Genomic DNA, 13910 nt, shown 5'->3' with positions numbered 1-13910 from the left:
CTTCGTACTCGGCTAGAGAGGGGGGGTGTGAATAGCCGCCCCAAATCGATCGCGTTTCTTCCTACGATTAGGTTAGTGCAGCAGAAATACAAATAGAAACGAAAGGAGAAGAAAATCAAACCTTAACACAGCGATGTACGAGGTTCGGAGATGATACTCCTACTCCTCGGCGTGTCCGTAAGGTGGACGAGCCCTATCAATCCGTCGGTGGATGAGTCCCCGGAGAACCGGCTAATACAATATACTCCTTGTGGGTGGAGAAACCTCGCCACAATATTTGCAACAGCAATAGGAGTACAAATAGGAACAAGAAAACAAGAACAGAAATGTAAACTACACTTGCTTGCCTTCTTGAAGTCAGCAGGAACCCTGGGGAAGCAGCAGCTTCTCGGATCCAAGCCTAGCTAGAAAACCAGCAACAGGAAGAAGCTCACGCGAAGCTTTAGCACCCAACGAGCTCAACAAAGCTCAGCAAGAAGGAGAAGCAGAAGCTTCAGGCAGGAGAAAAACTTCCAGAAGGAAGAAGTAGAAACTCTGTAGAAGCCCTCAGCCCCTTTATACCTGCGAAGAAGAAACAGCGAAGAAACTAGCCGTTGCAACAGAAGCTAGAACTTCGGAGACCACGGACCGGACATGCCTGCTGATCGGTCCCCGCATCGATCAGTCGGCGCAAGAGACCTTCGCGACTCGTGATCGCGTGGGACCGATCGACATCTGATCGGTCCACGCACCGATCCCAACTCGCCGTGCTTCGCGACATCGCCTCTGATCGATCCCGGGCCGATCGGGAGATATGATCGGCGTGGACCGATCAGCCCGCCTTTTTCGCCTCTGTTATTGGCGATCGGTCACCGATCGATGCAAGAACCGAACAGAGCTTGTTTGATATCGATCGGTCACCGGACCGATCGAGCAACAGCCTGGATCGATCGTGACCGATCCGGAGCTTGGTTTTGCCCAAACCAAGTCCCAAGACTTCCAAACCAATATCCGGTCAACCTTGACCTATTGGTACTTCATCCCTAGCATCTGGTCACTCCTTGACTGCTAGAACTCCCCGTGTCCGGTCAATTCCTTTGACCTACTTGGACTTTCCAACACAGTCCGATCATCCCCGATCCATCTGGATTTTCCCTTCGGCTTCACTCACGGGACTTTCACCTGGCTTCACTCACCAGGATTTCCACACTGCCTAACATCCCAGTTAGGACTTTCTCACTGCCTGGCTTCACTCACCAGGACTTTCCCACTGCCTGGCTTCACTCACCAGGACTTTCCCCCCTGCCTAACATCCCCGTTAGGCCTTTCCCATTCACCTAGCCTCACTCACCAGGATTTTCCCGCCTGCCTCCCTTCACTTACCAGGACTTTCACCTTCACCTAGTTTCACTCACTAGGATTTTCACCTGGATTCACTCACCAGGATTTCCCGACTGCCTGGCTTCACTCACCAGGACTTTTCCCCGTGCCAAACTCCCTGTTTGGACTTTCCCCGTGCCAAGTCTCCATACTTGGACTTTTCACGTGCCAAGCTCCCTGCTTGGACTTTTCCAGTGCCAAGTCTCCATACTTGGACTTTTCCAGTGCCAAGCTCCCTGCTTGGACTTTTCCGTGCCAAGTCTTCATACTTGGACTTTTCCCAAATCAGGTCAACCAGGTCAACTTTGACCTACGGTTGCACCAATAATCTCCCAAACATCTATTCTTGTCCCACATCAAGAATAGAACTCTCTCACGAGTGTCAAACATCAACATGCAACACAACTAGGTCAACCTTGACCTAAGGTTGCACCGATAATTTTCCCAAGTCAAACATCAAAATACAACTCGAGTCACGTCAACTCGAGTCGGGTCAACCAGGTCAACCTTGACCTAAGGTTGCACCAACAATCTCCCCCTTTTTGATGTTTGACAAAACTCATAATCAAGTTAGGTTAACCCGATAACCTAAACTTGGGTTCTCCAATAATTCTCCCCCTTTTTGACACACATCAAAAAGAATTCCAATGTTCTACCTTGAACATTCCTTGACATTCTTCCCCTAGCTTAGGTTAACCCGATAACCTAACTTGGGTTCTCCAATAATTCTCCAATGAACACTCTCCCCTTTTTGACACACATCAAAAAGAAAAAGGAGAGTATCAAGGTCAAGAGTTTCTTCCTAATGAAAGTCCCATACCTTTCATTGAAACTCTTAATTTCCCCCTTGATACTAAACTCAACAATCAACTTAGTGATAACCCCATATCACTAATCCTCAAAAGTCTTAAGGAGTAAAAACTCCTCCTAAAAGTCAACTCCCCCTTGACAATTAGGTAAAACTCCCCCTAAAGGTCAACTCCCCCTTGACCATTGCACCAACAATGTCTTGGAGAGTTTCAAACCCTTAGAAACCTAAACCACAAACTTTCACAGCCGGAATTTCAGATATACAGTTGAAATTCAGCTTTTGGCATGCCCTGATCGGTCACCAGACCGATCAGGATCCCATTGGATCGGTCCCCAGACCGATCCACATTCACTGGGATCGGACTGCCTCACTGCCTCTTACTGGATCGGTCTCCGGACCGATCCACACTTCCCTGGATCGGTCCAGTGACCGATCCACTCCTTCCTGGATCGGTCCAGTGACCGATCCAAGATCCCTTATCAGAATTCCTGAATTTTTACCCGAAATTCAGAAACCCATAAACAATTCCAGAAAATTTCAAAAATTATGAAACTTTGAGGATACACTCCTCATAACATATACTATCAAGGAAAAATAGTTTTCTATGAAAATAACTTCCATTTTCAATCTTGATACAAAGTTCAAAAACTTTGAAATAGTTCAAGTTTAACTCAACTTTGTATCACAATGTTCAATGATGAATGCTATCACTAGGAAAGCTTCATCAAGGTTTTTCAAATCAATTTTAAAATGCTTTTAAAACCATTTGAATTTAGGACCATAATCTTAGGGCTAGATGTACATGACTTGTACACAAGCTTTCCCTATGATCCTCCTTTTCTTGAATTAGGCTCATCTAGGTACAAAAACTATGCACCTTGATCCTAACTCATGATCCTAATATCTCACACACATCTAAGGTGTATCAAACCACATTCAAGTCAATTTGATGTGAGATATGGGTTAAGGTCAACTTAGGCTAAGTTCTCATGCATTTTCTAAACATCAATTTGATCTCAATATCAAATTATATGTTTGTCCTTAAATCAATTTCATTGATTATAATGCAAGAGATGATGACATGGCATATAATGATATCATAAGTAAAAACATGTGCCAATGTCATGATGTCATGGCATAATGTTTGAAACTAAACTAACACATGACACATAGATAACCTAAGCATTATCATGACATATCAAATGATAATAAAATGAATATGATGTCATGGCATGGCATATGGCAACCAATCATGGCAAGTTAGCACAAATAAAATATCTAAATTCCTATCTAAGTATCCTTAATCACTTAGCTAACTTAAATTCTAATCCTAGATTGCCCAAAGTGCTCCAAGAAAATGTCGAAACCCAAATTGGCATTTCTTGATCTCTTGTTTGATTTATACCATTTAAAATTTTACAAGAGTAGCACTTCTAAATTAAGGCCCGGATTGCCTTGATTACCTAAGAGAATATCAAAATCCCAATTTGATATTTTTCTAGGTTTTTCCAAATTGTGCCAATTGAGATTAAAAATGAGATTTCCAATCTTTAGGCACATTTAACTCTTCAAAGGAGTAAGTGATAATTCATTTCATTTTCAAAGATTCACAAAACCTTGAAAATGCTCCTTGAGTGTCAATTTCCTCAAAGTTGGGTTAACTACCCTTCTTATTGGAGTTGACACTCTCTAACCCATTTATGGGGTAGAGAAGATGCTCCTAGGAACCCAATACCTATTAGAGCTCATTGGGTTCACTAAATATTCACTAGGGATAACTTCCCTAGCAACCCTCCTAATGACCCTCTTAGGCTTTAAAGCCTTGGTCATTTGGGTCTCATCAAGGTCAACTATAGGGGTGACTCCCCTTGTGACCTTGGTAATGGTCTTCCTAGCCTTAGGTTTTGTTCCATAATCGAATGGAACATTATGATAAGTGGGCTTGACCAATTGGGACTTAGGTTTGTGACCTAAACCTTTCTTGTCCTTGGACATTGGTTTTTGACCCTTAAACCCTAGAGATGACTTCTCTATGTTTTTAAGAGCCTTTTCCAAATTATCAAGTCTTGACCTCAAGACTTGATTTTCCCTCTCTAATACCTCAAGTTTTAATTTGTCATTTTCTCTTGAGATATTCCTAGGCATATGTCTAGTCTTCTTGGGATTTCTACCTAGGTTTTCCTTAACTTTAGAAGCGTTAATCCTAGGGTTGGTATTTCTAGTGTTATCCTTACCTAGGCTAACATGTTTAGCTCCTAAGCACATGTATTGGTTCCTAAAGTTAACATGCTTATCATTATTAACAATTGCAACAAAACTACTAGCATGAGTTTTATTAGAATTGCAATAATGAACCTTAGAGGTTACCTTAGGATTTGCCTTAGCTCCCCCTATCGTTGTGCCCGGTCTCTTGCCCTTGTGAGGTTGCCTCCCCCTCGGACAATGGCTCCTATAGTGTCCCCTTTGCTTGCATTGGAAGCACACGATGTGCTCCTTGCCCTTGCGTTTTGGGACTCCGGCTTCCTTGAACTTTGGCGCCGGTGGAGTCTTTCTTACCCTCTTTGGACACTTACTCTTGTAATGTCCATGTTCCCTACACTCAAAGCATATTATATGTAACTTATTTGAAATTGAAATGCTTAAGTTACCTAGGTTTGGGGATGGGTGTGAGCTCTCTTCCTCATCCCTTCTGGAGGTAGATGTCTCTTCTTCTTGCTCCGAACTTGAACAAGAGGAACTCTCCTCCTCTTCTTCCTTGGATGTTGAGTAGCCCTCAACTCCCAATTCGCTCCCTCCATGATGTGAGCTACTTGGCTCACTTAGCTCCTCTTCATGGCTTGAATTTGAGCTCTCCTCATGGAACTTTGCTAAGTTGTTCCACAATTCCTTGGCATCGTTGTATCTACCTATCTTATGCAAGATATCACTAGGTAATGAAAATTCAAGAATTTTCGTTACCTCGTCGTTGATTGTGGATTGGTGGATTTGCTCTTTCGTCCACTCCTTCTTCTTGATAGGTTTTCCTTCCTCATCCATCGGTGGGGAAAACCCTTCTTGTACACAAAACCAATTTAACATATTAGTCCTAAGAAAATACATCATCCTTACCTTCCAATATGTGAAGTTGTCGTGAGACTCGTAGAAGGGTTGAATCGTGACATCTTCTCCATAGAGATCCATCTCTAGCCCGTGCTCCCCCGGGTGTTGATCCGTCGAAGAGCGGCCTCGCTCTGATACCACTTGTTGGGATCCTTCGTACTCGGCTAGAGAGGGGGGTGTGAATAGCCGCCCCAAATCGATCGCGTTTCTTCCTACGATTAGGTTAGTGCAGCGGAAAATACAAATAGAAACGAAAGGAGAAGAAAATCAAACCTTAACACAGCGATGTACGAGGTTCGGAGATGATACTCCTACTCCTCGGCGTGTCCGTAAGGTGGACGAGCCCTATCAATCCGTCGGTGGATGAGTCCCCGGAGAACCGGCTAATACAATATACTCCTTGTGGGTGGAGAAACCTCGCCACAATATTTGCAACAGCAATAGGAGTACAAATAGGAACAAGAAAACAAGAACAGAAATGTAAACTACACTTGCTTGCCTTCTTGAAGTCAGCAGGAACCCTGGGGAAGCAGCAGCTTCTCGGATCCAAGCCTAGCTAGAAAACCAGCAACAGGAAGAAGCTCACGCGAAGCTTAGCAATGAACCTTCCAACAAGCTCAAAAGCTAAAGCAAGAGGGAGAAAAGATTCAGGAAAATCAAAGCAGATCAAATGCAGTGGAAGAATCGCAGAAACAACCAAGATAGTGTGTGGATCGGTCACCAGACCGATCCATGGACCGATCAGGGCCTATCCTGATCGGTCCCCACGTCGATCGGTCGTGGAGACCAATCAGGTATCGTCGGCGTGGACCGATCGACATCTGATCGGTCCACGCACCGATCCCAACTCTGGCGTGCTTCGCGACGTCTCTCGATCGGTCCCAGGCCGTCGGGACGCCTCGATCGATGCGTGGACCGATCACCTGCCTGCCTCTTTCGCCTCGTTGGCGATCGGTCACCGGACGTCGATAACAACGAAAGCTTTGTCAGATGTCGATCGGTCACGGACCGTCGAGCAACAATATCCTGATCGGTGCGGTGACCGATCCGAGCTTTTTTGCCCAAACCAAGTCCCAAGACTTCAAACCAATATCCGTCAACCTTGACCTATTGGTACTTCATCCCTAGCATCTGGTCACCCTTGACTGTATGAACTCCCCAAGTGTCCGGTCAATTCCTTTGACCTACTTGGACTTTCCAACACCAAGTGTCCGATCATCCCCGATCCATCTGGATTTTCCTTGCTGGCTTCACTCACGGGACTTTCACCGCTTCACTCACCGGGATTTCCACCTCGCCTAACATCCTAGTTAGGACTTTCTCACTGCCTGGCTTCACTTAGGGACTTTCCCACTGCCGGCTTCACTCACGGGACTTTCCACACCGCCTAACATCCAGTTAGGACTTTCCCATTCACCTAGCTTCACTCACGAGTTTCCGAATGCTTGACTTTCAGGATTCACCTCACACTAGTTTCACTCACTAGGATTTTCACTGGATTCACTCACCATTTCCATTGTCCGGCTTCACTCACGGGACTTTCCCCTGCCAACCCTGTTTGGACTTTCCCGTGTCAAGTCTCCATACTTGGACTTTTCACGTGCCAAGCTCCCTGCTTTTCCGTCAAGTCTCCATACTTGGACTTTTCCAGTGCCAAGCTCCCTGCTTGGACTTTTCCGTGCCAAGTCTTCATACTTGGACTTTTCCCAAATCAGGTCAACCAGGTCAACTTTGACCTACGGTTGCACCAATAATCTCCCAAACATCTATTCTTGTCCCACATCAAGAATAGAACTCTCTCACGAGTGTCAAACATCAACATGCAACACAACTAGGTCAACCTTGACCTAAGGTTGCACCGATAATTTTCCCAAGTCAAACATCAAAATACAACTCGAGTCACGTCAACTCGAGTCGGGTCAACCAGGTCAACCTTGACCTAAGGTTGCACCAACAGTAGTGACTATGAAATCATAGTTGTTATAATATTCTGAGTTAGACATATTATAATAACTATAAAATCATAGTTGCTATAATATGATAGGACCAATATGTTATACAGTTATGAAAATACTGCTATAATAAAAAAATAGTTTAGAATTTTTAAATTCTGACGGGACATTGCTATAATAGAAAAATAAAAAATTCTAACGAATCACTAATACAGTAAAATAGTGCATATATCAAATAAAATAAAATGGGAATAGAATTTTATTAACTTAATAGGTATTTTAAAAAAACTTTTGGAATCTTCATAATTTATGAATATTGAGTTAATATATAATTAAAATTTATAATTTATAATTTCAAATTTAAATCTAAATTACTAAGTCAGTGAAGTGCTATAATGATCGTGTTAAGAATTTTTTCTGTTTATTTGCTGAATTACTTTAAATTCTTTAATAAAGGTATGAATTTATAAAAAACGACGACCACAGTGGAAAATAGTGCATATATCAAATAAAATAAAATGGGAATAGAATTTTATTAACTTAATAGGCATTTTAAAAAAACTTTTGGAATCTTCATAATTTATGAATATTGAGTTAATATATAATTAAAATTTACAATTTATAATTTCAAATTTAAATCTAAATTACTAAGTCAGTGAAGTGCTATAATGATCGTGTTAAGAATTTTTTCTGTTTATTTGCTGAATTACTTTAAATTCTTTAATAAAGGTATGAATTTATAAAAAACGACGACCACAGTGGGAGTCGAACCCACGACCTTCTGATCCGAAGTCAGACGCGCTAATCCACTGCGCTATGCGGTCTTGTCGGTAATGCAAATAACTATTTATTTAACTATTTTATGTTTTCTTGGGAAAATTCCTTTCTTCTTAGTCTTTTTAAAATAATAGATCTTCTTTTTCAATGTATTTCTGAGGATGTATTTAGGTACAACTTAATAATCGATAAATTATATTTAGTTTTTGTTTTTCAGTACTGTTATAAAAAAATCCAATTTAAGAATATGCTACATATATATTTACTTAAATTATATATAGATCCAATTTAGCAAAAAGAACCATACTGATTTTCAAATTAAGTATTTTTAAAAATATTTCTACAAACTTTTGACATGATATCTGTAAAAATATTTTACCCGAAGCTTAGTTTTCAATGTTAACATAATTTGTTATAAATTAAAACTCATATTACATTTAGTTTGTTTCTCCTTTTCTAATATAGAATTGTTGAAAACAAATAATAATAATAATAATTTTTATCTTTAAAATTATATGTATATTTTCTTTTAATCCAGATATATGGGCTTTCAGTCCAATTAGTTTTGGATGGTCTGACCTTATAATCCGACCAGCAAATAAATCCGAAAAAACATAGATGGGCCCTGACATGAACCTAAATAAGATTTTTTGATACATTCGTGTTAAAAAAATTACTACCCTCAATATGACATATGAAAATGATATTTGAGTACATTGATATAATCAGGAGAACTAATTAAATACATAGGAATTTGTTTCATATTATTCCGAACTTACTAGGTCAATCAGTTGATTTTAGCCAAAATTAGCTGATGGACCTAAAGAGTTTAGAATGACATAGAATCATGTTCTATGTGTTCATTTAATTACCCTGAATATATTCATCCATACAAATATCAACTCAAAATATCATATTGGGAGCAGTGATTTTTTTATCATAGAAAAATTTTTACTTTTTTTTTTAATTTAATCGATTGCTACATTGAAACAATCAATTAAAGTTTATTTATAGTCACAAAAACATACTGAATCGATTGCTACACTGTAGCAATCGCTGTAGAAATTGATTAAAAAATTATTACTCTCAATATGAGATATAGAAATGATATTTAAGGGTATAGATATAATTAAGAGAACTAGATGAACACCTAGGATCTTGTTCCATATAATTCCGAGCTCTCTAGGTGCATCAGCCAGTTTAAGCCAAAACCAGCTGAGGAACCTAGAGAGCTTGGAATCACATGGAATCGGGTCTTATATATTCATTTAGCTCTCTTGATTATATCTATACCCTAAAACATCAATTCGATACACCGGATCATAGAAGACTTTTTAATTTTTTTTTTGAAAGGTTATTTTATCGATTGCTACTGTGTAGCAATCGATTAAAATTTTTTTTAGTCGCAGAAACATATTGAATTGATTGCTACACTGTAACAATCAATTTAGCGAACGAAAGAGAACTAATGGAGGGGCAAAATGGAAATTGAGTATGTGATTTAGGTATTTTTAAAGTTGCCTATGTGATTTAGATAATACGAAATTTAAACTACTTGGTTAAGTAATTTGCCAATGTTTATTTAATAAAGAGGGAGGAGATAATGTGGTGACAGATAGATGGCTAAATTTTCTAATCTAATTAGTAACACTACATAAGCATGCCTTCTTTCCTAAATCTCAACCTCATCTATTTTATAGGAAATAAGATAAACTAATCTTAGCTATCAAATCTAAACTAATAAATATCACTATAAGAAAATTAGAATTTTACAACATTTAAAAGACAACACTTTTTTTTAAAAAAAAATGTTATCTTTTTTTTAACAATGTTTTTAGTGAAAAATTTGTCTATCTCTTTATTTTCTTACTAATAGATAATATTTTTTTAAAAACCGTTGTTTAGGGTCAAAGATAATGTTTTTTGAAAAACGTTGTCTATTAATATTTTTTTAGTGTATATGATAATGATTTTTAAAAATTATTGTTTATTGTTAAGTTCTCATCTAAATCTGGGATGATATGAACCGTTGGATCAAGTAAGGAGTAGAAAAATCCTAGGTTTCACTCGACACCCACCTATCTCCCGAATACCTTCCGGACCTCTCTCACGCGTCTTCGATCTCCTCCCGAACCCCTCTCATCATAACCTCATCTCACGCCCAGTGCTTCGAGGTTTTCGATCGATTGATGGCGGAGGAGAAACTGAGGCCGAATGTGATCACTTTTGTTGGAGTTCTGAGCACGTGCAATCACGATGGATTGGTGAAGTAAGGGCGGAGGTACTTCAACTTGATGGTGGCAGAGTTCGAAATCGCACTCTGGATCGAGCACTACGGCTGCTTGGTGGACCTCCTCGCCCGCGCCCGCCTCATCAGCTATGCCCTCGACCTCATCGCTAGCATGCCTTGCAAGCCCGATGCCATGATCTGGCGGAGTCTCCAGTCTCCTCATTGCCTACAGCAAGGGAAACGCTGGCGTTCAGATCAACGAATTGGTAGCCTGGAAAGCCCTCAAATCCACCAACGATAACTCCAATGGCATCTATGTGCTGCTCTCCCAAGTCTATGCCTTGGCCAACCATTGGAACTATGCAAGCGCCATCCACTAGATGTTCGCGAGGAAGGAGCCGGGCTGCAACACCATCGAGAGGAGCGGCGGGGCGATGCATCAGTTTGTCGTCGGCGACACGTCCCACCGGCGGGCGGCGGAGACTACAATAAGCTCCGAGAGGTGGAGGGGAGGCTAATGGAGGCGGGGTACGCGCCAGACGTAGTGCAGGCAACGACTGTGGCTGAGGGGGAGGTGGGGGCGTTAAGGTTGCACAGCGAGCGACTGGCGTTCGCGTTGGGACTGCTGGAGGCGAAGGCCGGCGAGCCGATCCGAGTGATGAAGAACTTGAGGGTGTGCGGGGACTACCACGCCATGATCAAGCTCGTCTCCAAGGTTTACGACGTGGTGATCATGGTGAGAGATAAAATCAGATTCCATGAGTTCAAAAACTGGTCTTGTTCTTGTAACGATTACTGGTGACTCGCATACAACTTGCCTTAATTTTTACAAACACCCAAACCACAATAATAAACTTATTTTATTGAGGAAAGCTTATATATCATGTTGTTGTCACTCCAATAATATATTCCAATTTTGGTAGAACATAGAAGTCTGCTGATGTTACTCAAGATGTAATCACTGAGCATAAAAGGGAGCTAATGGAGGTGAGGAAGAAAATTGTAGAGCAAGATGCACGTATACAAAACCTTGAAGTAATGGTGTATAAAATGGGTGCATGCGACATTTCGATTGATGACAAAGGCAATCGCTTACTGAAGTTGCATCCCATGAATGAAGATGACATGAAGATCGATGATCATGACCCACAGATTTTGTGTCAAGTTGATGCTTTACAAGTATAACACTAGTTGTAGTTTTATTAATTGTGGCATATTGATTTTGTGACTTTTGTATTTTAGGGTAAACCAGTTGCATTGACATTCAAGTTTATGTAAGTTTATTATCTTATTTTAGCTAAAGTGAACAAGATTTCTTAAGTGATTTTTTAATGAACTGTTTGTTGTCGTTAAGTGTTGTGTTTTATCTTTAGTTATATTTTCTTCTAATGTTAATATTCCTAAAAGTGAACAAGATTTCTAATGAACTGTTTATTTTCTTCAACACTTACTGATTTTTTTCCCGCTTTTTATATTTCTAGGTTCTAGCAATGACATCTTAATTCCTCTTTCAAATAGCAACTTCTTGCTTCTTTGGAATCCATTTTCAGCTATGTTTGTCATTCCCTACCAATGCTTAGTACATCTTATGAGATGCAATCTATCCTTGTTAGTTTTTTCCTGCACTCTCATAGTTTTTTCCTTATGATACTATGCAGTTTAAGAGAAACAAGTAGCTTTGATTGTTGGGTGCTACTTGGAATTCTGATCTGTTTCCCTTGTTCAAAAATTTGTACAATAATAAAATTTTTCCTAGCAACCCATGTGTTCTACAGAAGTTAAACTTGGATTACAAACGAAATTTAACATTATTAATTCAACTTGTTCTTCATAAGTTAAACTTGTATTGGAAACGGAACTTAACATTTTTCCTCTAAGTTCAACTCATGTGTTCTTCAAAAGTTAAATCATATTACAGAAGTTGATTAAATATTTATTTCAAAGATTGGCTTCCAGGTTAAACATGGCGAGGCACTCGGCCTTCTTGGGTATGGGATCATCCACCACTTCCTAGACAAAGCCTTTCAAAGAAATTGAATATTTAATCTTCTTACAGTAACCTTAGGTTTAACTATAGAGACCACAATAGAAATACAAAATCGAAACACAAAATTGATAGCATCTTGTGTTGATATTTCATGATCTATAGAAATAACACAAACTAATTATATAGTGGAAACAAATAATTAGTTATACCTTTCTTTGCAGCTAAAGACCTCTTGATCTTCTGATGTATTCCTCTCCTTCTCTTGGACATCGTGTGGGCGACGATCTACCAAGATGAAATATACCTGAACCTTCTTCTTTGCCTACAAGTTTCGGCCACCTAAGGAATGCCAAAATAGGATAATTCCTTCTCTTCTTCTTCCCCTCCAAGCAAACTAGCCACAAGAAGATGAAGCTTGATGTGTCGCCGGCCTTTAGAGAAGAAAACAAAGGGAGAAGGGAAAGAGAGAAGGGTCAACCACCAAGGAAAATAGTGATAGATCGAGTAAGCGATAGAGGGGGGGTGAATATCACTTTTTAAAACTCTTCTTTTCGTATATTAAAAATCAAAATTAAGCAGTGGAAATTAAACAAAGAGACACGTTCTTTTACTTCGTTCAGAGCCTAGCTCGACTCCTACTCGAAGGCCCGCGGTCCTTGACCGCACCGATGGGCAAATCACTATAACTCTTCTCTCTGATATCCTCGGAGAGAAGCAGATCGTACAAGTACAAATATAATAAGATAGTAACAATCCTACTATCTTATTGAAATTAAATGCAATATAAAAATATACTGACAATTATGTATAGGTTGAAGCTCGGTCGGCACTTCCGGACGGAGTAGATTTGCGGAGTCGAAGACTTGTAGCACAATCCGTACGCAAAGAGAAGACTTGAAGATGATTAGAAAATTCTGTTTGGCATCTGTCTTCGAGCCTATTTTTATAGATGTACTGGAGGTTCGGTCGACCGATCCCACTGTTCGGTCGACCGAACCCGCTCCCTTCCTTCCTGGCTGAAGTTCGAAGCTGGCTCGATCTTTCGCATTTACTGGTCTTTAATGGTTCAGTCGACCGATCATGCCTTTCAGTCGACCGAACAGCCTCCTTCCCTGTTCGTCGTGATTCTGCCGAGATCATCAATTAATGCTGAATAAATGCTGATTGGATCGGTCGACCGATCCCCAGGTTTGGTCGACCGATCAGCTTATTTCCTTTGTTGCTGATCGATGCTAATGATTTGTCCTGTGCTGAGTCAATATGGTTCGGTCGACCGATCTATCGGTTCGGTCGATCGATCATGCTTTGATCTGACTTAGACTCAGTTCTGATCTGATCTGATTTCTGTGCTGATTCTGCTTGGTTCGGTCGACCGATCCTACTATTCGGTCGACCCTGCAAAACAGTATTAGCCAAAAAGTCTCCTACAAAACAGATGTTAGAGCAATAATATAAAGTAGGAATATATAAGACAGTAGGACTGTCTTGATCTCAACTTTTGAAACCTTCCCGGTTTCATCAGTTGGATCAGCGACCTAAGGTTGTTCCCTTCGGGAACCCGACCTCACTGTCGCTCCTCCAGTTTGTTTACCTCAACCTACCTGCCAAACTTAGATCCTCCAGATCTAGTTTGGACTTTTCACTCAGCCTTGATCGACTCGCCAGGACTTTTTCCCTTGATCTTAGGTCCTCCAG

At 40.4% G+C, this 13910-nt stretch overlaps 1 protein-coding gene and 1 non-coding gene across 2 annotated transcripts; one reads left to right on the top strand and one right to left on the bottom strand.

Moving 5' to 3' along the window:
* Nucleotides 1-7971: 7971 nt before the first annotated feature.
* On the bottom strand, nt 7972-8045 carry TRNAR-UCG. The gene has a single exon. It is a non-coding gene; the product is annotated as a tRNA-Arg (tRNA).
* A 2052-nt stretch (nt 8046-10097) lies between these two features.
* Nucleotides 10098-11527, top strand: LOC121982731 (pentatricopeptide repeat-containing protein At1g56690, mitochondrial-like). The gene is made up of 2 exons (XM_042535828.1): nt 10098-10964; nt 11152-11527. The coding sequence occupies exons 1-2, from the start codon at nt 10746-10748 to the stop codon at nt 11167-11169; spliced, it is 237 nt and encodes a 78-aa protein (XP_042391762.1). The 5' UTR covers nt 10098-10745; the 3' UTR covers nt 11170-11527.
* The last annotated feature ends 2383 nt before the right edge of the window (nt 11528-13910 follow it).

Source organism: Zingiber officinale, chromosome 5A, assembly GCF_018446385.1.
Source record: "Zingiber officinale cultivar Zhangliang chromosome 5A, Zo_v1.1, whole genome shotgun sequence".
Classification (NCBI taxonomy): domain Eukaryota; kingdom Viridiplantae; phylum Streptophyta; class Magnoliopsida; order Zingiberales; family Zingiberaceae; genus Zingiber; species Zingiber officinale.
This window is presented reverse-complemented; position numbering and strand designations above follow the sequence as displayed.

Coding starts and splice junctions, on each gene's coding strand:
- LOC121982731 (XM_042535828.1), top strand. CDS start 10,746: ATGGAGGCGGGGTACGCGCCAGACGTAGTGCAGGCAACGACTGTGGCT.